General features: G+C 48.8%; 1 protein-coding gene across 1 annotated transcript; it reads right to left on the bottom strand.

Moving 5' to 3' along the window:
* Nucleotides 1-84: 84 nt before the first annotated feature.
* Nucleotides 85-18,036, bottom strand: LOC129708738 (uncharacterized). Its single transcript, XM_055654694.1, has 8 exons — nucleotides 17,742-18,036; nucleotides 15,498-15,797; nucleotides 13,200-13,307; nucleotides 8,291-8,332; nucleotides 7,046-7,087; nucleotides 6,703-6,744; nucleotides 4,598-4,723; nucleotides 85-1,193 (listed from the first exon to the last, which is right to left on the bottom strand). Exons 1-8 carry the CDS (start codon nucleotides 17,797-17,799, stop codon nucleotides 1,036-1,038), a joined length of 876 nt encoding a protein of 291 aa, XP_055510669.1. The 5' UTR covers nucleotides 17,800-18,036; the 3' UTR covers nucleotides 85-1,035.
* Nucleotides 18,037-24,710: the final 6,674 nt, after the last annotated feature.

Here is a 24,710-nt window from a genome sequence, read left to right as displayed (position 1 = left end):
ACCATCCATGTCAACCTACCCCCCCCTCCCCCACCAAGGGGTACAGTTGACGTGAAGAAATGCTCAGTTACAAGCAAGAATTTTGAAACATTTTAAATCGCATACTTATTGTTATTCAATAAACAGCCACACACATTGCCACAAATGGCAGAGGATACTTTGCAAAATTGGCATGTTAATAGCTCAGCAATCAGTGAGGTGCCCAAAGTGTAATAGTATGGGAGCTTCAACTCTGGAGAAGGGGACGGGGGAGGTGGAACGGAGAGGGTGAGTGGGGGACATAGAAAATGAGCGAATAGGACCTTGAGGGGGGTGGAAATTCCAGAGTTGGGGTATCTGGAAGCCGGAAGAACTGCTGGTGGTGTGAATATACATTAAGTGGAGCAGAAATATCAGTGGGTTGTTAAGGCTGGAGGCTGATAGGGAGGGGTGCAGAACCTGGAGGGAGATACAGAGAAAGAGAGGGGTGTAGAGGCTGGAGCGGTTTACATGGACAAGGAAGGGTGTAGAGGCATGGAGGGGGTTACAGGAACAGGGAGTGGTGTAAGCTCTGGAGGGCTGGCTGGGTGTCGGGGATTGGTAGAAGTTACAGGGACAGGGAGGAGGGATGATAGGGAGCGGTACGATGTTGAAGGATTGCACCGGATTTGATTTGAAGCAGTGGAATGCAAATGCTATAAATTGCTGGGAATTAGCCAACCTGGAAGAAGGAATATCTGTGCTATTGGGATATTGGGATATTTGTGAGGAAGTCAAGCTTGTTGGAAACAACTGAGATTGTGGAGGTTATGGGTGAATGGTAAACTGGCAGTAAGTAGGCCCTGTGGCAGGTCTGCAGCCCAGTGGCAAGTCTGCAGCCCAGTGGCACATTAGCTGGCCAGCTGCATGCCCAAGGTTACAGAGGTGCGGTGGTGAGGCCAGTGTTCGCTGAGGGATTTCTGGAAGGCATCTCGGTGCGCCGGGGAGGGCTGTGACAGCTCTGGGAGGTGCTTTATACAGAGAATGTGTGGCCTTGTAAGTGAGCTGCTGACTGCCTCACTCCTGGCCTTTGGCTCCACCTGGCAGAAAGAACTCGACAGTGACCTCTTTGTTCAGTCCAGAGAATGTCACCACGGGCTTCCCAACAGATGCCTGTGGCCTGATCGCACTGTAGTCTTCTTCTTTGTCCTTGCCCAGGGCCTGATACGTTGAATCTGGGGACAGAGGCAATGATGTCAGCAAATGGGGAAGTAGAAACAAAGAACTGCAAATGCTGGACATAAAGTGCGGGAATAGCTGAGCAGGTCAAACAGCATCTCTGTGGAGAACATGGACAAGTGCCGTTGCGGGTCGGAGTCTGATGAAAGGTCTCGACCTGAAATGTCATGTATCCATTTTTCTCCAGAGATGCTGCTCCAGCACTTTGTGTCCTTTTGTGTGAGGGATCACTGAACACAAACAGTTTACAGTGTAACAGGAGGCTTGGAGCCCGTCCTGTTCCCACTGTTCTGTGTGGAGTGATCCAGCGAGCCTCCCTCCATCCCATCTCCTCATTTCAGTTTCTCTCCTATCATATACTTGTAGGTCTTTATATTATTTCCTCTCATACTCATAAAGTCATAAGGGATAGTAGAATTAGGCCATTTGGCCCATTTAGTCTACTCGGCAAAGCAATCATGGCTGATCTCCCTCCTAACCTCATTCTGCTGCCTTCTCCTCATAAACTCTGACAACTGTACTAATCAAGAATCTATCTATCTCTTCCTTGAAAATATTCACTGATGGCCTCCACAGCCTTCTGTGGCAGAGAATTCCACAGATTCACCACCCTCTGACTAAAGACATTTCTCCTAATCTCCTTCCTGAAAGAACCAACCAGATGCAACTAAATTTAAAGTAGCTCTTTCTTCCCAATAACCCTTTCTGACTTAAGTCCTCCCTCCACCACCTTCAGTTTAAATTCCATTTGGAATATTTTGAAGGACCAAGAAACCAAGAACCAAGAACCTCCTTTAATTCTGAGGCTATGACCACTAGTGGAAACATCCTCTCCACATCCACTCTATCTAAGCCTTTCACTATTCTGTACATTTCAATGAGGTCCCCCCTCATTCTTCTAAACTCCAGCGAGTACAGGCCCACTGCCGCCCAACATTCATCATATGTTAACCTACTCATTCCTGGGATAATTCCTGTAAACTTCGTCTGGACCTTCTTCAGAGCCAGATGTCCTTCCTCAGATATGGTGCTCGAAATTGCTCACAATACTCCAAATGTGGCCTTACCAGCCGTTTTCAGAGCCTCAACATTATACCCCTGTTTTTGTATATAAGCCCTCTTGAAGTAAATGCTAGCATTATGTTTGCTTTCTTTACTACTGATTTTGACTTGCAGATTAACTATTTGGGAATCCTGCACCTGCATTCCCAAGTCCCTTTACACCTCTGATTTCTGGATTCTCACCCCATTTAGAAAATAGCCTACACCTTTATGCCTACTAGCAACATGAATGACTCCACACTTTGCTGCACTACAGTCCAAGATCGCACCTCTCTGCCCGCTCTTCCAACTTGTCGAAGTCCTTCTGCAGAGTCCCTACCTTCGCTACATTGCTTGCCTCTCCATCTATTTTCATATCATCTGCAAACTTTGCCACAAAGTCTTCAATCGATCTTCTTACAGTAACTAATTTTTGTTTGTCATCCTTTGCTAGTTTAAAATTCACAAGTTCTCTGGCCTCCACTCATCTGCAAGTACTGTTCACCCTTACTTTCAGTTGGATGTCATCCTGAAACTCATTTGTGAACTGTGGATGGTGCACCCTACTCCCAGAGCCTATCTGCCTCACTGGTACTTTTGCTGAGATTTACAATGTACTTGTACAATCTTCCCTGTAACACCCTTCAATCCCTACACCCTCCCTATCTCTGTACCCCCTCCGGTCTCTTTCCTGATTTCTATCACTCCTCCAGCCCTTAAGCCCTCACCCCACCTCTGAGGAACATTCAGATGAAACCTGCTTGTGCAAATCACAGCAGTTCGCACCTCTCCCCCTTGCACATCTTACTCTGTGCCTGGCTCTACCTCATGTCTGTATCTTGCACGACATCTATCACTCTGTTAAACATTTCCAATCTCTCTCTCTCTCTCTGTCCCTCCCCCCTCTTCCCCTCTCTCTGCCTCTCTCCCCCTCTCTCTCTGTCACTCTCTTTCCTCCCTCTCTCTCCCCATCTCCCCCCTCTCTCTCCCACCATCTCTCCCTCTCCCCCTCTCTTTCACTGTATATATATACTGTATATATCTCTCTCCTTGCTCTCTCTCTCTCTCTCCCCCCCCTCACTCTCCCCTCAAATCTCTCTCTCTCCCCTCTTCCCCTTTTCTCTCATTGCTCCCCTCTCTCTCCCCATCTCTCCGCATCTCTCTCTCCCCCTCACCCTCTCTCCCTCTTTCACCCCCTTTCACTCTCTTTCTCTCCTTTCACTTTTTCTCTCTCTCTCCCACTATCTCCCACTCTCCCACTCACTAACTATCTCTCCCCATCTATATCTCTCTCCCCTCTCTCTCTCTCTCTCTCTCTCTTCTCTCTTCTCTCTCTCTCTCTCTCACCTTCCTTCTCTCTCCCTCCCCCTGCCCCTCCTCTCTCTCTCTCACACCACCCCTATTTCTCTCTCTCTCCATCACTCTCTCCCATAAAATCTCCCATAACCACCGTAGCATTACTTTTGCTACACGTACATCTACCTCTATCTCCACATCTCTCTTCTCCACATTGATTTATCTCCCTCAACACCTCTTTCTCAATTTAAATTTCTCTCTCCATCTGCCTTTTTGTTTTGCTTGTTGTCCCTCTCTCTACCAGAACCTGGTTAAGATCCATCTTACAACATACTTGGTGTCATCCTTGAAGAATCCAAACAAACCAAGTATCTTGGCATCAAATTGCAGAATGATCTGCGTTGGAATGGTCAGACTCATCATGCAACAGTGAAAGCAACAGGTGTCCTAAACTTCCTGAGGCGCAACTTTCATCATTGTTCAGCTTCTGTCAAGGAGAAGCTGTATTTCACCCTCGTTAGACCTCATTTGGACTACGCAGTTGCAGCTTGGGACCCATACACAGATAAAAACATTTCATCCATCGAACGTGTCCAAAGACAGGCCGCTCGATTTGTTACTAACACCTATGAGAGAGAAGCGAGTGTCACCAAACGTCTGAATTCTCTGGGGTGGAACCCTCTCCAAGACAGACGTGAAGCTCACCGTTTGACCTGTTTTTACAAAATGTTAAATGGTCAGCTAGACATAGATCACAAGACCTACACCAACCCCAAACCAATTAGGAGCAGACGAGGGCATTCGATCCAATTTCTGATCCCAGCTACAAAGACAGATGTGTACAGCAATTCGTTCTTCCCACGCACAATTAAAGCATGGAATAATCTCCACCCAACTATAGTTACCCAACCAGATGCAACTAAATTTAAAGTAGCACTTTCTTCCCAATAACCCTTTCTGGCTTAATCCCTCCCTTCACCACCTCCAGTTTAAATTCCAGTTGGAATATTTTGGAGGACCAAGGAACCAAGAACCAAGAACCTGCCTTTCTCTGACTGCCTACCTTGTGGATGTGCCTCGGCGGCTGTTGGTATCATACTGTAGTTCCTGACTTTCTTTTTCCTTAGGGGCTGGTGGTTGGTATTGGAGGCTCCTTTAGCCGAGCTGGGCCCAGGCGTCTCCTCATTGTCTGTGGGGGGTAAAAGGGAGGTGATAATTGAAGATTAAGATCCACTTGGTCACATTCCCCTCGTTCTTCGCTCTTCTCCCTATGGCAGCACCATCTCTCGGTCTCCTCCATTGAAGGACACATGAGAGAGAACAGATTACAAGAAGAGATTCTGGCAAACAAGAGAAAACAGAATATGCGGCCATTGTTTGCCAGATGAGGTTGAAACAGAGGTGCACTTCCGCCTAAAATGCAAAAAAATTGACAAAACAAGGAAAGCATACTTTGACAAACTCAGTCTGGCAACCCCTAATTTTAAAGAACTAGATGATACATCAAAACTAAGAATAATCCTTGGTGAAGGAAATACGGCACATCTTGGTGCACAATACGTAACAGCATGCCATAACCTGAGAGATGGTGAATAACCAACATGCACAAATGTACGCACTCACTAATTAAGATTAACTGACACTAAGAAATTAATATTGAATTGCTAAACTTGCTATTCTGATGTACTGCTTACAGCTCCAAGAATGTGTAACAATCAATAAAGGGCTATAGGCCTATTGCAAGTTTATGTACAGGGACATATCTATCCATGCACTGTATACTTGTATTTATATTGATGCATTTTTAATATGGATGTTATCTTTTATACTTTGGCGATATAACCATGTATTTTTATCATGCCAATAAAGTTTTTAAATTGAAAAAAAATTTGAAAAAATTGACAAGAAAACAATCAGGGAGCGGTGGGAGATGAGGGGGAGGGGGGGTGGAGAGTTGGCGTCGACCTAATGAGCTGAAAGATCTTGTGAATATTTAAATTTGCTCTGTCCACACTTTTTCTGATGTTACCAACCATGCCCCGATCGTCACTGCTTTCTCTGTGTTGGGAGCAAACCCGCCACTCAGTGTCATCCCACTGAGCAAAAGTTCCACATCCCAGGAATTTGAGGAAATTTCCCTGGAATCCTCTGCAAAAAAACATTCTTGTGGAAACATACAAATTGGGGCAGGTATGGTTCTCTTTGCAATAACATTGTGATTCCATACCTCATTTTTTAAATACCAACCTTTCGTGAATCAGCAATTGGGCACCCAGATCTTTCTGAGCCCGAAATCTTTCTTCATTGAGAATAGTGTTTTTTTTTAAATGTTCTCAAAATGGATGTTCACATTTTCCCATTTGCCAGATAGTTACACAATCGTAGCTTCTCCACATTTCCATTGCCTATACTGTCTCATGTTTGAAACAAGTTTATTCATGGATAACCCCTTGAGATGGACAAGTTCAAAACTAGATGAACATAGAATGTTATAGAACAAGTTCATTCAGCGGGTTGAGTCTGGGTCAGTCGCTGAGCTATCCATTCCCCCACAGTTCCTGGAGCCTACTGTGACATCGGCCCACAATTTGCATGGCCCTCATGTATACACAAGGGGAAACTTACAGTGGCCAATTGATGATGATGATTCTTTATTGTCAGGTTTACCTCGGTACAGTGATATTCTTTGTTTTTGCAAACAAAGTACACAAAAGCGTCACCACAAAGGCGCCCGACAAAGTTACAAAAAGTGCTCGTCTGTTCTTCGTCCCCCCATTCTGCAGGCAAGTTTCTGCATGTCTTTGACACCTAGGAGGAGATTCAAGCACATGGGAGATACTTACATATTCAGAGGAAGAAAGTGCAAACTCCACACAGACAGATTTGGCGGTCAGGATTGAACGTGATGTCAGAATAGAGGCCGGGTGCCCGGAGGTGTGAGGCCGCAGTTCCTGCCATCCTGCGTGCCTGGGCTCTGAAGGGAATGTCAGTATTGCAACGATGCAGGGTCATTGCCTGAGCACATGGGGGATGCTAGCAGTGGTTCTGAACACCAGAGGGATGATTCGGAGTACCCATCGGCTCCAGCAACGCCAACTTCCCAGAAATCAGCTTCTGAAAATACCCAGGAGTTGCTGAAGGCAGTGAGAGATCAGCAAATACCCTTACCTTTGGCAGTGGTGTGTCCTTTCTTCCCTGCTTTCTTCTGACCTAGTTCAGGAGAGACAGAGGAGCAGTTAGCACAAAGATCGAGCTTCAATTCCTCTTCCCATTGTCTTCTGACCGCCTTCAATCTCCTCCACTGGCAGAGGGAGGCCACACGCACACTGGAGGTACAGAGTAGTAAAGGAGGTGGCTCTAGAGCATACGGGGGATGCTGGCAGTGGTTCTGAACACCAGAGGGATGGTTCGAAGTACCCACCGGCTCCAGCAATGCCAACTTCCCAGAAATCAGCTTCTGAAAATACCCAGGAGTTGCTGATAGCAGTGAGGGATCAGCAAATACCCTTACCTTTGGCAGTGGTGTGTCCTTTCTTCCCTGCTTTCTTCTGACCTAGTTCAGGAGAGGCAGAGGGGCAGTTAACACAAAGATCGAGCACAGACCCACTAATGTAAACTGCAGATGCATCATGCTGACTTCACACACTGCCCATCTACCTCGCTCTGCCCTCCCTCCCACAATCTCCTTGCCATTGTCTACATCGCTTTCTGCCCTACTCCCCCAAGGCCCACATACCATTAAGTTTGCGATCATGGACTTTAGGAGGGCACACCATCCGAGGACGTACACTCCATTGAGGATAAATGGGGGTCCTGTGGATAGGGTGAGCTGTTTTAAATATCTGGGAGTCCACATCTCCGAGGATATGACATGAACATCACATGCCTCAGCACTCGTGAGTAAAGCAAGGCAGCGCCTTTACCACCTCAGGCAATTGACGAAATTCAGAGTGTCTCCGAGGATCCTCCAGTGCTTCTACGCAGCGGTGGTGGAAAGCATCTTGTCCGGGAATATTACCATCTGGTTTGGGAATTGTTCTGCCCAGGACAAGAAGGCTCTGCAGAGAGTAGTGCGTTTGGCCGAATGCACTATGGGAACTTCACTCGCCCCCCTGCAGGAACTATACATCAGGAGGTGCAACTCCAGAGCCAATAAAATCATGAGAGACCCCTTCCACCCATGCAACGGACTGTTCCAGCTGCTACGGTCAGGCAAACGCCTCCGTTGCCATGCTGTGAGAACGGAGGTTGAGAAGGAGTTTCCTCCCAGAGGCCATTCGGACTGTAAATGCCTTTCTCACCAGGGACTAACTATACTGAACGTTTTTCCTTCCAATATTTATTATGTAAAAGAATGTGTGTGTTTATGATTGTGTTTATGGTTTGTTTGGTTGTTTGTTTGTTTGTCTTTTTGCACAAAGTCCGCGAGCATTGACACTTTTTACTGAACATTTGACCACCAGGGACACCGGGAGTTCCCAGTTGCTAGCTACTTCAATTCCTCTTCCCATTACCTTGACGATCTGACTGCCTTCAATCTCCTCCACTGGCAGAGGGAGGCCACACGCATACCGGGGGGACAGAGTAGTAAAGGAGGTGGCTCTAGAGCATACGGGGGATGCTGGCAGTGGTTCTGAACACCAGAGGGATGGTTCGGAGTACCCATCAGCTCCAGCAACGCCAACTTCCCAGAAATCAGCCTCTGAAAATACCCAGGAGTTGCTGATGGCAGTGAGAGATCAGCAAATCCCCTTACCTTTGGCAGTGGTGTGTCCTTTCTTCCCTGCTTTCTTCTGACCTAGTTCAGGAGAGACAGAGGGGCAGTTAACACAAAGATCCAGCACGGACCCACTGATGTAAACTGCAGATGCATCATGCTGACTTCACACACTGCCCATCTACCTCGCTCTGCCCTCCCTCCCACGATCTCCCTGCCACTGTCTACATCATTCCTTGCCCTACTCCCCCAAGGCCCACATACCTCACTCTATAATTCTCTAGAATTCGTGGACGCATTGGTGATGATTTTATAATGATCTATAGATTCAGGATCAGTTCCTGTGGATTGGAGGGTAGCTAATGTTATCCCACCTTGCAAGAAAGGAGCGAGAGAGAAAACGAGGAATTATAGACCAGTTAGCCTGACATTGGTGGTGGGAAAGATGCTGGAGTCAATTATAAAAGATGAAATAACGGCACATTTGGACAGCAGTAACAGGATCGGTCTGAGTCAGCATGGATTTACGAAGGGGAATTCATGCTTGACGAATCTTCTGGAATTTTTTGAAGATGTAACTAGGAAAATGGACAAAGGAGAGCCAGTGGATGTAGTGTACCTGGACTTTCAGAAAGATTTTGATTAGGTTCCACATCGGAGATTAGTGGGCAAAATTAGAGCACATGGAGAGAAAATTGCTTGGCAGACAGGAAACAAAGAGTAGGGATTAACGGGTCCCTCTCAGAATGGCAGGCAGTGACTAGTGGGGTACCGCAAGGCTCGGTGCTGGGACCGCAGCTATTTCTAATATATATTAATGATTTAGATGAAGGGATTACAAGTAACATTAGCTAATTTGCAGATGACACAAAGCTGCGTGGCAGTGTGAACTGTGAGAAGGATGCTATGAGCATGCAGGTTGGACGGTTGGGTGAGTGGGCAGGTGCATGGCAGATGCAGTTTAATGTGGATAAATGTGAGGTTATCCACTTTGGTGGCAGGAACAGGAAGGCAGATTATTATCTGAATGGTGTCAAGTTCGGAAAAGGAGAAGTACAACAGGATCTGGGTGGCTTTGTTCATCAGAATACTAACGGTATATTGGCCTTCATAACAAGAGGAGTTGAGTATAGGAGCAAAGAGGTGTCAGAGCTAAGAGCAAAATAGGAGCAAAGAGAGTGTTCCCACCCTCACCTGGCTCCTGTACTACCCCACTCACTCTCGGGGAACACGATGTCAGACGGGTGCTCCTGGCAGTGAACCCCAAGAAGGCTACCGGCCCAGATGGAGTCCCTGGTAAGGTGCTCAAAGCGTGCGCCCACCAGCTCACTGCCATCTTCACCAGAATTTTCAATCTCTCCCTGGCCCAGGCAGTTATTCCGTCCTGCCTAAAATCAGCCACAATCGTCCCTGTGCTGAAGAAGTCTCCCATCACCAGCCTTAATGACTACCGTCCTGTTGCCCTCACTCCGGTAATCACGAAGTGCTTCGAGAGATTGGTCCTCCAGCACATCAAGGACTATCTACCACCAGACTTCGACCGACCCCCACCAATTCGCTTATCGCCAAAACAGATCCACAGAAGACGCCATCACCGTAGCTCTCCACTCTGTGCTGAGCCATCTGGAGCAGGGGCAGAGCTACGTCCGGATGCTCTTTGTGGATTTTAGTTCAGCCTTTAATACAATCATCCCGGACATCCTCATTGGTAAACTGGTCACTCTCGGCCTCCCCACTGTCACATGTGCCTGGATTAAGGATTTCCTCACAAACCGGCCCCAGACTGTGAGACTCGGCCCCCACCTCTCCTCCACTCGCAGGTTGAGTACCGGTTCCCCACAGGGCTGTGTGCTAAGCCCCCTCTTATACTGTCTCTACACCTACGACTGTAGTCCGGCCCACAACAACAACCGCATCGTCAAATTTGCTGACGACACTACTGTGGTCGGACTTATTTCAAAGGGAGACGAGGCAGCCTACAGAGAGGAAGTCCTGAAGTTGACAACCTGGTGCTCAGAAAACAATCTGGCTCTGAACACCAGGAAAACAAAAGAGCTCATTGTCGACTTCAGGAGGCACAGCACCGACTTAGTCCCCCTACACATTAACGGCGAGTGTGTGGAGAGGGTCAACACCTTCCGGTTTCTCGGCGTCCATATCGCTGCTGACATCTCCTGGACGGACAACACGACGGCGGTCATCAAGAAGGCTCAGCAGCGGCTGCACTTCCTGAGGGTCCTCAGGAAGCACAACCTGGACTCTAACCTGCTGCTGACCTTCTACCGCTCGTCCATCGAGAGCCTGCTGACATACTGCATTACAGCATGGTATGGCAGCTGCACCATGGCAGACAGGGAGAGGCTTCAGAGGGTAACCAGGACAGCGCAGAGGATCATTGGTTGCCCTCTCCCCTCCCTGATGGACATCTACACCTCCCGCTGCCTTAGCAGGGTAAAGAAGATCACCAAAGACAGCTCCCATCCTGCGTTTGGACTGTTCGACCTGCTGCCCTCTGGAAGGCGCTATAGGTGCATCAAATCCAGGACAAACAGACTCAGGAATAGCTGCTTCCCGAGAATTATATCTACCATAAATTCAAATCCACACATGCACTGACTACACCGCCCAACACGGACTTCCATCTGTATATATGTATATATGTATGTAGCGCCGTAGAATTTGTGCACCTATTCCCCCCCCCCATCTCCCTTCTGTTTTGTTTTTCTGTTCTTGTTTTTTGTGTAAAATTGTATGTATGCACTGAGTACGAGCAGCTTTCAGTTTCACTGTACATGTATAGTGACAATAAATGGCATATCATATCATTCTGCAGTTCTGCAGGGCCCTAGTGAGACCACATCTGGAGTATTGTGTGCAGTGTTTGTCTATAAATTTGTGGAAGAACATTCTTGCTATTGAGGGAGTGCAGCGTAGGTTCACGAGGTTAAATCCCGGGATGGCGGGGCTGTCATATGCTGATGGAATGAAGCGACTGGGCTTGTATACACTGGAATTTAGACGAATGAGAGGGAATCTTACTGAAACATATAAGATTATTAAGGGATTGGACACGCTAGAGGCAGGAAACATGTTCCCAGTGTTGTGGCAGTCCAGAACCAGGAGCCACAGTTTAGGAATAAGGGGTAGGCCATTTCGAACGGAGATGAGGAAAAAAAATTCACCCACAGAGCTGTGAATCAGTGGAATTTTCTGCCTCAGAAGGGAGTGGGACGCCAATTCTCTGAATGCTTTCATGTGAGAGTTAGATAGAGCTCTTAAAGATATTGGAGTCAAGGGATATGTGGAGAAGGCAGGAACGGGGTACTGATTGTGGATGATAATCCATGATCACAGGGAATGGTGCTCGAAGGGCCGAATGGCCATACACCTGCACCTATTGTCTATTGTCTATTGAATTCCCTAATTTTAGGTAACAAACCCCTAGCCCTCATGCATACCTTTCTCCCCTACTAAACTCATCCAGTACAGTCAGATGGGCCCTTTCCTCTCCTCCACCTCCATCCACTCATCACTTTCTTTTTTACATTCCACTCCCAATTTCCATATCACATTCTACCATCACAGTCTTTTTGTGTCATCCACCTTTTACCTCCAGTCTTGGTTCCCATCTCCACCCCATTCCCATTCACACACGATTCACATGAGTAACTTTGCTGATGACACCAACATTGGAAGAGTTGCAGTTGGAATGGTGTCTGGAGATACAGCAAAATATAGATCAGCTGCAGAAATGGGCGGAGAAAGCACAACCTCCAGTCTTCTATACTGCTTCAACTGGTACTGTGGACACTCACGCTCCCACCTGGCTGCACCATCTCCTCCACTCCCTGATAACAAGACCATTCCTGTGCCCGATACTCGTCAGAAAATATTTCTTGCAGAGTATTGGGCACAGGTATGGTCTTGTTATTAATTCTGGCGTGTGTGCCAGCTCCCCGTCTGGCCGTGTCCCGGACACAACTTGACCCTGAATGGCCATTAAGGAGGCCGGAGATGGGTGGATTGTTGAGGTGGGGGAGGGCGTTTAAGGTGCAGCGCTGGACACAGGGAAGGGGAACCACTCTTTGTGTTTGGCTGTCACAAATTCAAGGGGCCGACGGACTTTTGTCCACATCGTCAGTTTTCTCGGTGTTGTGGGCTAGCCCGGTGGGAACGGGCGGAAGGGCAAGTTTATGGTCTTCGGCGTTCTGTGATCCAGTGTGGGCGAGCACGCAGGCCGTTAACAGATGTGTTGACATTTGTTGTTCTTCCCCATCAAGCCCGTGGTAGTTAAACCCACACCCCTGGCAATGTGGCCGGAGTTGCCTATCGGGAGGGGCATCAGTGACCCACAGTGGCGCGGCAGGGTTTGGAAACCCGCACTGTGATGGGGTTTTTTTTAATCCAGAGATTGGACTTTTAGACTTTATGGATCCAGCGCGGAAACAGGCCCACCACGTCCGCACCCACCAGCGATTACCCTGACATTAACACACGAGGGACATTTTTTAAAACAATTTTACCAAAGCCAATTAACCTTCAAACCTACAATTATTTGGAATGTGAGAGGAAACCGGAGCTCCCGGAGTATCCCACGCAACTGCCGTACCGCTAGATGATTTTCGTGCAACAGTCACCACCGGCCTGTCGCGTAAATGACGCGCAATTGACGCCCAAGTGGGACAGGCCCTTTAGAATTCTCAGCTGCTTCGGGCAATTTGAGTAAAATCAAAGTGCAGGAGGAACTTTGCCATTCAGGGAGGGAATGAACAGGCATTTGGGGTCGGGAGCCTTCATCACACTGATGATTAGTCTTTTGAGTTCCTCCAGCACTTGCGTTGTGCTCATGGTTCCAGCATCTACAGTTTCTTGTGTCTGTTACCTCTGGTTTATCATCCAGTCCCTGCCCTCTCCATGCTGCCCTAACCCAAGAAGACCCCCACTTAACTGGTCTGTCCACAGCAGAAGCAGGCGGTGAATCCCAAGGCACTGAACCACAGGCACACGAAGGTGATTGTCACGGCCATCCTAACTCGGGAGCACATGCACGAAGAGCCTGTGAACAGAAAGAAACGGGATACTCACCGGCGTTCCGTGCACAGAGTTGATGATCACTGTGCATCATGTGCATTATTGTCATTACCTATGACAATCCGTGTTAATTTACATGTGAGACAGAAATAGCGTCCTGTCTGGTTTTGAAGACGTGACCATCCATGTGTGTTTGACCATTTGTGTGTCACGCTGTATGGTGTGTATGCAATATCAGCCATGAATGAATGGTGTAGATTTGATGGGCCGAATGGCCTAATTCTGCTCCTCTGACATGAACTAATGATCCTGCTCTTTAACTGTTCACACCTGTCTATCATTGCATGTCTGAAACACTCAAGGTGTGTTTGTGCCCGTGATAACCGTATAACTGTGAGTGTAAGTGAGATTTATGGTCGTGATTAGGTGTGCACAACCTTCTGTTTGTATGGGGCCACCTGAACATGTGTATGTTTGGCCGTTCATATGCATATCTGCGAGTAAATGTGTGAGATGTGTAATGGTCTGTGTGTGCTTAACTATGTATGAATGCAATTAGTCTTATAGTCACACCATGCGGAAACAGGTCCTTCAGCTCAACTTACCCCATCTAAACTATTCTCACCTGCCTGTTTTTGGCTTATGTCCCCCCAAATCTACCCTATTCATGTACCTGTCTCAATGTTTCTCAAACGTTCTGTGTAACTAAGCCTCGTGCGGTGCATACATTTCACTTTGTGAGTCAGAGAGAGATTCTGATGGTAGTATCTGTGTGTGATGGTGAGAATGTGATTTTTGGTGCAGCTGGCTGTATCTTTGATTATTCATCCACGTGTCTGTGACTGTGTATGCAATTCTATGATTGTGCAGATATCTGTGTGTGTGTGTGTGTGTGTGTCTGTGTGTGTGCGTGTGCGCATGTTCATGAGGTTGTATTGATTTGTGTGTGTGAGGCGGTGTACCTCTTTGATTTGATTACCTCTTTTTATCTTACCTGTGTGTGTGTGTGTGGCTGCATATCTGATTTCTATGCCTGTGTGTGTGTGTGTGTGGGAGAGAGACAGAAACGATATATATGTATGCATGTCTATGTATGACAGACCATGTGTCTGTATGTGAGAGGCTGGGCATCCAACTTTGCAGATAACTTTACTGTGCAGTGTTACAGGTATGTGTGACCGTATATGTTTAACCGTGAGACGGTTTGTGCCAATGGTGTGTGATTTTCTCTGCACAGGACTGCGTTTGTGTGAGACTATGTGTAAGTGCATAATTCTCATGTTCCTATCTGCAACTAATTATGGGAGGTATTCCATACGGCCAGACTATTCCTCCAAACCCACTGTCAGCCATTTTCGGTACCCCTCCCAACACCAACCTCTCTGTTGCCGTGAAACGGGTTCTAGCTTTTACAACCTTGTTAGCCCGGAGACTGATCTTGCTTAACTGGAGGCTCACCTGTCCCCCGACACACACCCGCTGGATTAAGGAGATGCTTTACAATTTAAAGCTTGAAAAACGTAGGTTCTCTCTCAAAGGCTCTACCAAGACATTCCTAGATATATGGAACCCTTTCTTGGAACTTGTTAACTCTCTCAACTTGTCCCCGGACTCGGAAGAGCTTTCCACCATTGTTCTGCTCTACTGCAGCTGCTCTCCCCTTATCCCCCTCCCCTCCCCTCCCCTCCCCCCACTTATTTATTTAATTACTTACTTATTTACTGTTATTAGTAACCTCCTTTTTTTTCAGTACTTTTTGTTTCGTTTATCTTACCATATTTGTGTGGATGTGTATGTATGTGAGTGTTGTTTGTCCCCGTTTGGTTCCGACCTGATTCGGGTGGGTTGAAGGTGGGTAAGGGTAAGGGCTTTGAGGGTCGCTTACATACTGTTGCACAATTATGCCTTGACTGTCACTGTCTGTTATCATTGTATGTATGCAAATTGCTGTGAAATTCAAATAAAAAGATTTAAATCATGGGAGGTAGGTGCCTGTTTGAGATTGTGTTTGTGTAAATACATGAGTGTATGTTTCACTGGGAGCAAGACTAGTTGGGTGAGATTACTGCACATATGTACACGACTATCTAGTGAATGACCGCGTGATTGAGTGAGTGGTTCAATGCATATGCACGTGTGTCCCTTTCCACTTTGACGACTGTGTGAGATTTGTGTCGGGGCGGGGGGAAAGAGACATAACAAAAAGTCCAGACACCTTTTTGCGTAAAGTCGTCAATGAAGTTACAGGCTGGGGCCACGTCAACGGACAGGTTCTCTCGGGTTGCCTCCGAAAGGCATTTGTACACGGCGCTGTTGCTGTTGGGGTCAGGTGTGACGGTCAGCTGCGCGCCTCCGGACTTCACATGGTGCCTGCTGTCGTCAGATATGTTGGTGCTACCTCGGTGCCAGTGGAATTTCGGCGTTTGCGTCTCGATAGAGCAACTCAGCTCCAACTGACAGGGACTGCCCGAGGCGGAGAGTTTCTGAACCGTGTAGGCAATCCTTCCCGCGGAGCCTGGAGAGGAGAGAGTGAGGTTAGAGCACAGTCTGATATCGGCACGGCACATGGGGTCATCAACACAGGGCCACACGACCTGACTGAACCGGGCCGTGCCCTGCATCACGGGGGCAGCGATCAGTTTAAAGGGCAGAACACCCTCCTGCTCCGGGGCAAAAGGCAGGAAGCGTCCTGTAAATATCCCCCGCATACAGCATGGGGCAGTTCAGCGTGCGTCTGTGGGAGCATCCGTGTGCTGTGAGAGGGGGATTCGGTTGGTGGGAAGGGTCGGCGACGGGGGAAGAGCTTCTGTGGGAGAGGGGATTCTGTGTGTGGGGAGATTCGGTGATGGAGGGAAATGTCGATGGGCTCAGAGAGATTCAATGGGCCGAGAGAGTCTGTGATGGGAGAGAGTGTTTGCACTGTGTGAGTGGTTTCAGCGGGCAGAGATGGAATATCCGTGGGCTGTGGGAAATTCAGTAGATGGGAACATTCATGGACTGATGATGTCCGGAATTCAAGCAGTCATTGCATGTAAAGGATATGCAACAACATACTAAACATGACTACTTTCATTTACATGACATTGCTGTGTCCCAAACATTATGGTGCCCTGAAATGGGGAACTATGTATAAACACAGCTGTAATTTCTACATGGTGAAACCAAAATGTATAAAAATTGCCTTTATTAAAATATGCACTTTAACCAATGTGATTTTTTTCTATTACAAATCTCAAATTGTGGAATCCAGAGGCAAATAAATAAATGATGGGTCTTTGTCCCAAACATTATGGAGGGCACTGTAACCAAAAAGGAAGAAACTAAGAATGAACACAAGCAGATAGAAGCAGGAGGCAGCCACTCAAATAATCACACCAACATTACCCGTAATTCTACAAATGGAATGCTTACAGTACGCAGTAATTAATAAATACCATAAAATACATGGTCACTATTATCACCAGCTCACCAGCTTGAAAAATGCTCTATAAGATGTATGGGAGAATTTGTGTAAAGTTGGATAAAGTTTACATTTTTGGATATTGCTGGAATCACAAGATGTTGGGTTAGTGCCGGACAATGGCATTGAGGTAGATCACCATTCCCCCCACCCATCGCCCCTTCTTTACTGCCCCCCATCCCTCTGGCTGCCACCACCCTTCTTTCTGTCCTGCCAGCTAACTTCACCCTCTCTTTCATTTTCCTTTTATCTCAGTCTTGTCGCTCTCTCCCTCACTCCTCACCCTGCTTTTGCTGACTCCTCTCCCCCTCTCTCTCTCTATGACCTCCTCTCACAACCCGTGGGTGTCAGAGGTCCTCCTCAAAGTTCACTGCACCTGCTATACACCCATTTAAAGCTTATTCTGTACAATGGAGACTCTAAGAAAGGGGAGAGATACGGTCCCTCACAGCCTTCTTGGGCTGACCACCCCTTGACCCACTACAATATCACCTCACCAGGTGCTAACCCCTCCCCCCCCCCCTTCCCCCCACCCACCACATCCTCACTTCCTCAATCAGTTAGCATAGAAATGACATAAGTCTGAAGCAGCAGTGGCAGAGGTATGGGGTGAGAAAGCCGGTTGAGATGCAGTGAGAGCCCTTGGGAGAATGTTGTGGCTGAAAAGGGGGAAAGGACCTTTGCCTGGACTGTGCTGGGGATGAGGTTGACCCACAGCACTGGTCACAGTGTATATCGTTTACCCTCTGTGTTCTCTCTCCCCATCACTACACCCCTCTGAATCATCCTCAGGAGCACCAGTCCCTCAGTCTATTATTCATTCCTCAGTGTTCTTTCCCACTCCCTCTTGCTATCACTCTCTCACTAATCCCTGTCTCATCCTGCTGATTGTCCTCGCTCCCTGTCTCTGCCGCTCGCCCCTCTTGCCCACACGCTCACTTCTCCCACCCTCTCTCACTCCGCGCTTCCTCTGCCTTCCATGTCCCCACCCCAACTCACCAGTCCACATGGAGCAGAAGATGATGACTCCCAGTATAGCCTTGGGCAGGGTATCCATTGTTTGACAGCTGCTGCAAAGGGGTCTGAGTGGCAGAGGTGGCAAATATTCCGTGTGATCCCAATGAGACAAGGTCACAGACTGGCTGCAGATAGAGAGGGAGAGGCTCAGAATGGTCAAGTGACCACAAGACTCAGCACTTCCTGACTCATGCGAGAGCAGAATATAAGCCACAGGGACCAGCCCAGATCAGCCCCGAGATCTGGCTCTAGAGAGGGAGGGGGTGTGGACAGAGTGAGAGAGCCTGTGAGAAGAGGGGACAAAGAGAGGGAGAGAAAAGGCAGGGGGGGGGGGGGGGGGGGGGGGGGGGGGGGAGAGAGAAGAGGGAAGTGAGCATAGAGAAGAAGGGGGGGGCAGAGCGGAAATGGGTCACAGAGGGTGGGACAGTAAAGGAGAACGGGAAGGGAGAGAAAAGGGATCAGAGAAAGAAAGGAACAGGGCAGATAAAGAGGGTGGAGGAGTGGTATTGCAGTGGGGGGCAAAGAGAGGGTGAGGGAGAGATAGGTAAATGTGGCAGGCCCGTAAGAAGCTTTTCAAAAAAGGGGGTGGCATGACAGGATTACAAAGAACTTAATGTGAAATAATGTCTTGCGCTGCACACATCACGTGCGTGAAGCGTGAAGTCCCTCGATGCCGGGGTCCAGGGCCCGCTTAAGGACCCTGGAAGCTCAGGGGTTTTAGATGCTCTCTGATGCATTCTGAGCCTTGTTTTGGAGTGTTTTTTGCACCAAATTTATGACCAATATTTCAGAAATTAACAGGAATCTGAGGTAGCTTTTTCATGCAAAGGGTGCTGGGTGTATGTAACGAGCTGCCAGAGGAGGTAGTTATGGCTGGGACTATCCTAACGTTTAAGATACATTTGGACACGTACAGGGATAGGACAGATTTAGATGGATATATGGGCCAAACGCGTGTGAGTGGGACTAGTGTAGATGGGACATGTCGGTCTGTGTGGGCAAGTTGGGCTGAAAGGCCTGTTTCCACACTGCATCATTCTATGACTAAAAAGTGAAGAAAAAAAATGCATGTAGATAAGTAGAGCAGATTTGAAAGAGGAGTGAAATGTAAAGGCAGAGAGGGGTTTATGGGTGGAAAGGAACATAGGAAAGGAGGGGGGAGAGTGGGCTTGGGCAGATGGGTGAAGGGAAAATAGTCACAAAGTGCTGGAGTAACTCAGCGGGTCAGACAGCATCTGCGGAGAATATGAATAGGCGACGTTTCACAGAATGCTGGAGTAACTCAGCGAGTCAGGCAGCATCTGTGGAGAACATGGATAGGTGACATGTCACAGAGTGCTGGAGTAACTCAGTGGGTCAGGCAGCATCTGTGGAGAACATGGATAGGTGACATATCACAGAGTGCTGGAGTAACTCAGCGAGTCAGGCAGCATCTCTGGAGAAAAGATATAGATAATAGTTCGGGTCAAGACCGTTCTTCAGTAATATTCATGAGGTGCCATGCATAGACATTCCTGAATGTTACCCAAACCATCGTGAACTACTTTGTTCGAGTGCTTTCCCTCTCCTATAAAGTCTCTGCTGCCTTAGGTGATGCAGGACAGGACACAAGCTTTGGGAGATGGTGTGAAGCTGTTGTCATCTGTCCCAGCCTGGTAAAAACCTGGATGGAGTGGATTTGGAGAGGATGGTTCCACTGGTGGGAGAGTCTAGGACCAGTGGCCACAGCCTCAGAATTAAAAGACATTCCTTTTGGAAGGAGATGAGCAGGAATTTCTTGTCAGAGGGTGGTGAACTGTGGAATTCATTGCCACAGACAGCTGTGGAGGTCAAGTCAATGGACATTTTTCAGGAGATTGATAGATTCTTGATTGATAAGGGTTTCAGAGGTAATGGGGAGAAGGCAGGAGAATGGGTTTGAGAGGGAAAGATAGATAGAGTCATAGGGTGATACAGTGTGGAAACAGGCCCTTCGGCCCAGCATGTCCCATCTGCACTAGTCCCACCTGCCCACATTTGATCCATATCGCTCCGAACATGTCCTATCTATGTACCTGTCTAACTGTTTCTTAAATGTTGCGATAGTCCCTGTCACAACTACCTCCTCTGGCAGCTTGTTCCATACACCTACCACCCTTTGTGTGAAAAACGTACCCCTCTGATTCCTATTAAATCTTTTGCCCTTCACCTTAAACTTATGTCCTCTGCTCCTCGATTCACTTACTCTGGGCAAAAGACTCAACCATATCTAATCAAATCATGATTTTATACACCTCTATTAGATCATCCCTCAGCCTCCTGTGCTCCATGAAATAGAGTCCCAGCCTACTCAACCTCTCCCTATAGCTCTGGCCCTCTAGTCCTGGCAACATCTGCATAAATGTTCACTGTACCCTTTCCAGTTTGATGACATCTTTCCTATAACATGGTGCCCAGAACTGAACACAATACTCTGAATGCGGCCTCACCAACTTCTTATGCAACTGCAACATGACCTCCCAACTTCTATACTCACCCGACCCACTGAGTTACTCCAGCACTCTAAAACGTCACAGAACAGGGTAAGATTAGCAAGTTTGCTGATGATACAGAAGTGAGTGGTTTTGCAGATAGTGAAGATCGTTGCTGCAGTTGTATAAGATGTTGGTGAGACCGCATTTAGAATATTGTGTTCAGTTCTGGGAACCATGTTATAGGAAAGATATCATCAAACTGGAAAGAGTACAGAGATCCCCATCCTGGATCAGCCCAATCAGGGTTTTGTCATCCACAAACTTGAGAAGCTTGACAGAGGTGTCTGTGGAGGTGCAGTCATTGGGTGTGGTGGTGATTGGAGTGGAGTGGTGATTGGAGTGGGGTAGGTGTAGAAGGACCCAGTCTTTGCAGACTGAGGTCAGGCTGTGAGTGGGTGTGAAGTGGTTGGGTGGGGTGGGAAAGGTTCCACTCTTTTCATACTGGAGTCTTGCCTTAAGTAGGTGTGAAGTGGTGAATGGGAAGGAGAGGGTGCTGGGTCCATTCTTTGCAGACTGGGGTCTGGCTGTGTTTGTTGGGGAGGGGGTTTCAGGGTTATGTTTCTGATTTTCAAGCCTGCAGTAATACTCAGTCAGGTTGTTCATAAGCTGACGATTGTCCAAAGAGCGGGGGGCTTTCCTCTTATAGCTGGTGATTTCTTGCATGCCCTTCCAAACTGAAGAAGAATCACTAGCTGAGAACTTGCTCCTCAACTTCTTAGACTATCTTTCCTTGGCAGCTCTGAATCCTCTTCTCAGCGCTTTATCGATTAGGCTATCTTTTATCTCTAACGATTAGGCTATCGGCTTGACGCATATTTGCCCCCAGCACTCGCCCCCCGATCTTAAAATGGAAATGTTACATCTGTATATAATGATCCCATTAAAATGTGTATTTATGTCACAAACTATGGAATTCATATTTTTCAGTATTGTTATCAAGGAAAAGAAAGCAGTTGATATTATTTGATATTGTTTAATATTATTCATATGGAGGAGAAAATATAATAGCTCTAAAACCTACCTTAATTTTGCAATCTAACTTAAGATAATTCCCCTTTCCCTCACCGCTCCCCATCTCTCTCTCCTCTCGCTTCCCCTCTCTCTCTCCCCCTCCACCCTTTCACATCCCCTCTCTTTCTTGTGGGGGGGGGGCGAAGATGAAGGTGGCGCGGGCCCCGTGGACGGGGGGAATGAAGGTGGCGTGGGCCCAGCGGGGGTGGCGTGGGCCCAGCGGGGGGGGGATGGGCCCAGCGGTGGGGGTTGGGCGGGAGTGACGTGGACCCAGCGGGGGTGGCATGAGTCCAGCAGGGGTGGCGTGGGCCCAGCGGGGGTGGCATGGGCCCAGCGGGGGTGGCATGAGGCCAGCAGGGGTGGCGTGGGCCCAGCGGGGGTGGCATGGGCCCAGCGGGGGTCAGCGGGGGTGGCGTGGGCCCAGCGGGGGTGGCGTGGGCCCAGCGGGGGTGGCCTGAGTCCAGCAGGGGTGGCGTGGACCCAGCGGGGATGGCATGAGGCCAGCAGGGGTGGCGTGGGCCCAGCGGGGGTGGCGTGGGCCCAGCGGGGGTTAGCGGGAGTGACGTGGACCCAGCGGGGGTGGCATGAGTCCAGCAGGGGTGGCGTGGGCCCAGCGGGGGTCAGCGGGGGTAGTGCGGGAGGAAGATGGCTAGGGCCCCCTCCACATCTTCCCTCACCCGTCCCACACCTCGCTCCCCCACCCCTTTGACCATCCGTTTCACATCCTACCTTGCCCTTCCCCTCCACACCCCACCTCACACACCCACCCACGCATTACCCTTCACACTTTACCTCCCTCCACCCTACCCACCCTCTCACCCCACCCCACCACCTCCAGCCAGTCCCTCATCTACCCCTCCATCACCCAACCCACTCCTCCCATCTCCACTCCCTCCAACCATCCCTCTCACCCCTTCAGCATTGAAATTTGACAAACAAGTCAATGCCGTGGTAAAAGCTAGGTTCTTCCAGCTTCGGACGATAGCTAAAATAAAACAATTCCTCCAGTTTGATGGCCTCGAAAAGATCATCCACACATTTATCTCCTCCTGCCTCGATTACTGCAACTCTCTTTACACTGGCATCAGCCAATCTTCCCTGTCCCACCTGCAACTGGTCCAAAACGCCGCAGCGAGACTCCTGACGGGCACCCGAAAAAGGGACCACATCACCCCGATTCTGGCCTCTCTCCACTGGCTCCCTGTGCGGTTCCGTATAAATTTCAAGATCCTTCTTTATGTCTACAAAGCCCTTAACGGGCTTGCCCCCTCCTACATTAAAAGTCTGCTTACCCATCACACCACCTCCAGGTCCCTCAGATCGGCCGACTTGGGGTTACTGAACATCCCGCGGTCTAGGCATAAGCTCTGGGGCGACCGCGCCTTTGCGGTTGCAGCTCCTAGACTGTGGAACAGCATCCCTCTTCCCATCAGAACTGCCCCCTCCATCGACTCCTTTAAGTCGAGACTTAAAACTCATCTTTACTCTCAAGCCTTTCTTGACGTCCTCTGAGGGAGGGCTATATGTATGTATTTATGTATGTACTTAATCTATGAACCAATGTTGTATAACGTTAGTACCTCCACCAATGTAAAGCACTTTGGCCAACAAGAGTTGTTTTTTAAATGTGCTTTAGAAATAAAATTGACTAGACGTGATTTGACTTGACTTCCAACTCTCCCTCACCCACCCCTCCCTGTAACTCTCCCTCATCCAATCCCCCCCTGCTACTCTCTCCTCTCCTGGCCCTCCCCCCCCCATCTCTGCCTACCTATTTTACCCCCATTCTATCCTCAGTCCTATTCTCAATTTACGTACTCAACCTCCAATACTCCCCCAGACTTTTTTATGTGGGGAGTGAGGGGGGGAGGGGAAACTACCTTTCGGGGTCCCTACTTGGTCGGAGAGGCAGCTTTTATCCGGGCTGCAGCTACGACCCGTCCTCGCGGCCTACCAGCGGGCCTGGAGTGGCGTTTCCTGTCGGGGACCGCCCAGAACCTCGGCTTCGGTGGCGGCACAGCGCTGTAGCGCTATCGCGGAGCGGAGCGGGCGATGCCTTGCCCGGGGCGCCGCACTGGAGCTCCGGTGAGCTGACGATCGCTGAGGAAAACATCACGGAGCTGCGGGACTGTGGAGCGATCAGCTGCGGGCGGCGGCGCTGATTTTACACCGGGAGCCTGGGATCTCTAGATGAGATCGCCAGTTGTGGAGCTCCAACCGGCGCGGCCTTGTTGGCTTTGGAAGCGGTGGCCTCCAGTACGGAAGCGGTTGTTCCAGGGTTCCCAAGCCACTGAGAGGACTCTCCCGACGCCGGAGCAACATCACCCGGCGAGAACGGCCAGGAACATCGGGCCTCCGTAGAGGCAACTGTGGAGGCCTCAATGGGCCCGACTATGGGGTGAACTGGGGCTGGGGACTGGACTTTGTGCCTTCCCTCATAATGGGAACCACTGTGGGGGGATGTTCTTTATGTTTAAAACTCTTATTAATGTTATGTCTGTATTCCTTCTTTATGTGCTGCAAAATGGCAAGAAGCATTTCACTTCACTACACCTCGGTGTATGTGAATGTGACCAATAAAATACCTTTGATACCTTTGGTACCCTCTCCCACCCCGTTCCCCTCCACCATCCATGTCAACCTCCCCCCCCCCCACCAAGGGGTACAGTTGACGTGAAGAAATGCTCAGTTACAAGCAAGAATTTTGAAACATTTTAAATCGCATACTTATTGTTATTCAATAAACAGCCACACACATTGCCACAAATGGCAGAGGATACTTTGCAAAATTGGCATGTTAATAGCTCAGCAATCAGCGAGGTGCCCAAAGTGTAATAGTATGGGAGCTTCAACTCTGGAGAAGGGGACGGGGGAGGTGGAACGGAGAGGGTCAGTGGGGGATGTAGAAAATGAGCGAATAGGACCTTGAGGGGGGGGGGGGGGGGGGGGGGGAATTCCAGAGTTGGGGTATTTGGAAGCCGGAAGAACTGCTGGTGGTGTGGCTTGTATGGGGAAGCTTGTATCGACACCAAATGTGTGATGTCCTGGCACGTGCAGTGAATGCGCATACTATCGGGTGGCAGCAGTCTCACACATTCAGAAGAAGATATGTGGGAAGGAGAAGGTTGGTGGGATTGACTGTAGAACTCTCCTGGGAACTCGTTTGGAGTCATTAGGTCCAATATCCTTCAGCTTTATTGGACTTGCCCTGTGGCCACTGGTCTTTGGCCCTGGGAAGCACATTCATGTGAAAGCACGGTGCTCAGGGACACGTCTTCATGCACACAGATCATCCCTGGGGTGCACACACACACACACACACACACACACACCACACACACACACACACACACACACACACACACACACACACACACACACACACACACACACACACACACACACACACACATACACACACATCTCA

This window comes from Leucoraja erinacea, chromosome 24, assembly GCF_028641065.1.
Source record: "Leucoraja erinacea ecotype New England chromosome 24, Leri_hhj_1, whole genome shotgun sequence".
NCBI classification, from domain to species: Eukaryota; Metazoa; Chordata; class Chondrichthyes; order Rajiformes; family Rajidae; genus Leucoraja; species Leucoraja erinaceus.
The sequence above is the reverse complement of the archived record's forward strand: the minus strand, read 5'-3'. Positions and strand labels throughout refer to the sequence as shown.

Bases quoted from the DNA above. Each gene is read 5' to 3' on its own strand.
- LOC129708738 (XM_055654694.1), bottom strand. From the start codon at position 17,799: ATGGATACCCTGCCCAAGGCTATACTGGGAGTCATCATCTTCTGCTCC. The intron at 15,798-17,741 runs GTGAGTTGGGGT...TCTCCTCTCCAG, and splicing joins CTTCTGCTCCATGTGGACTG to GCTCCGCGGGAAGGATTGCC. The intron at 1,194-4,597 runs GTAGGCAGTCAG...CTCTGTCCCCAG, and splicing joins CGCCGAGGCACATCCACAAG to ATTCAACGTATCAGGCCCTG.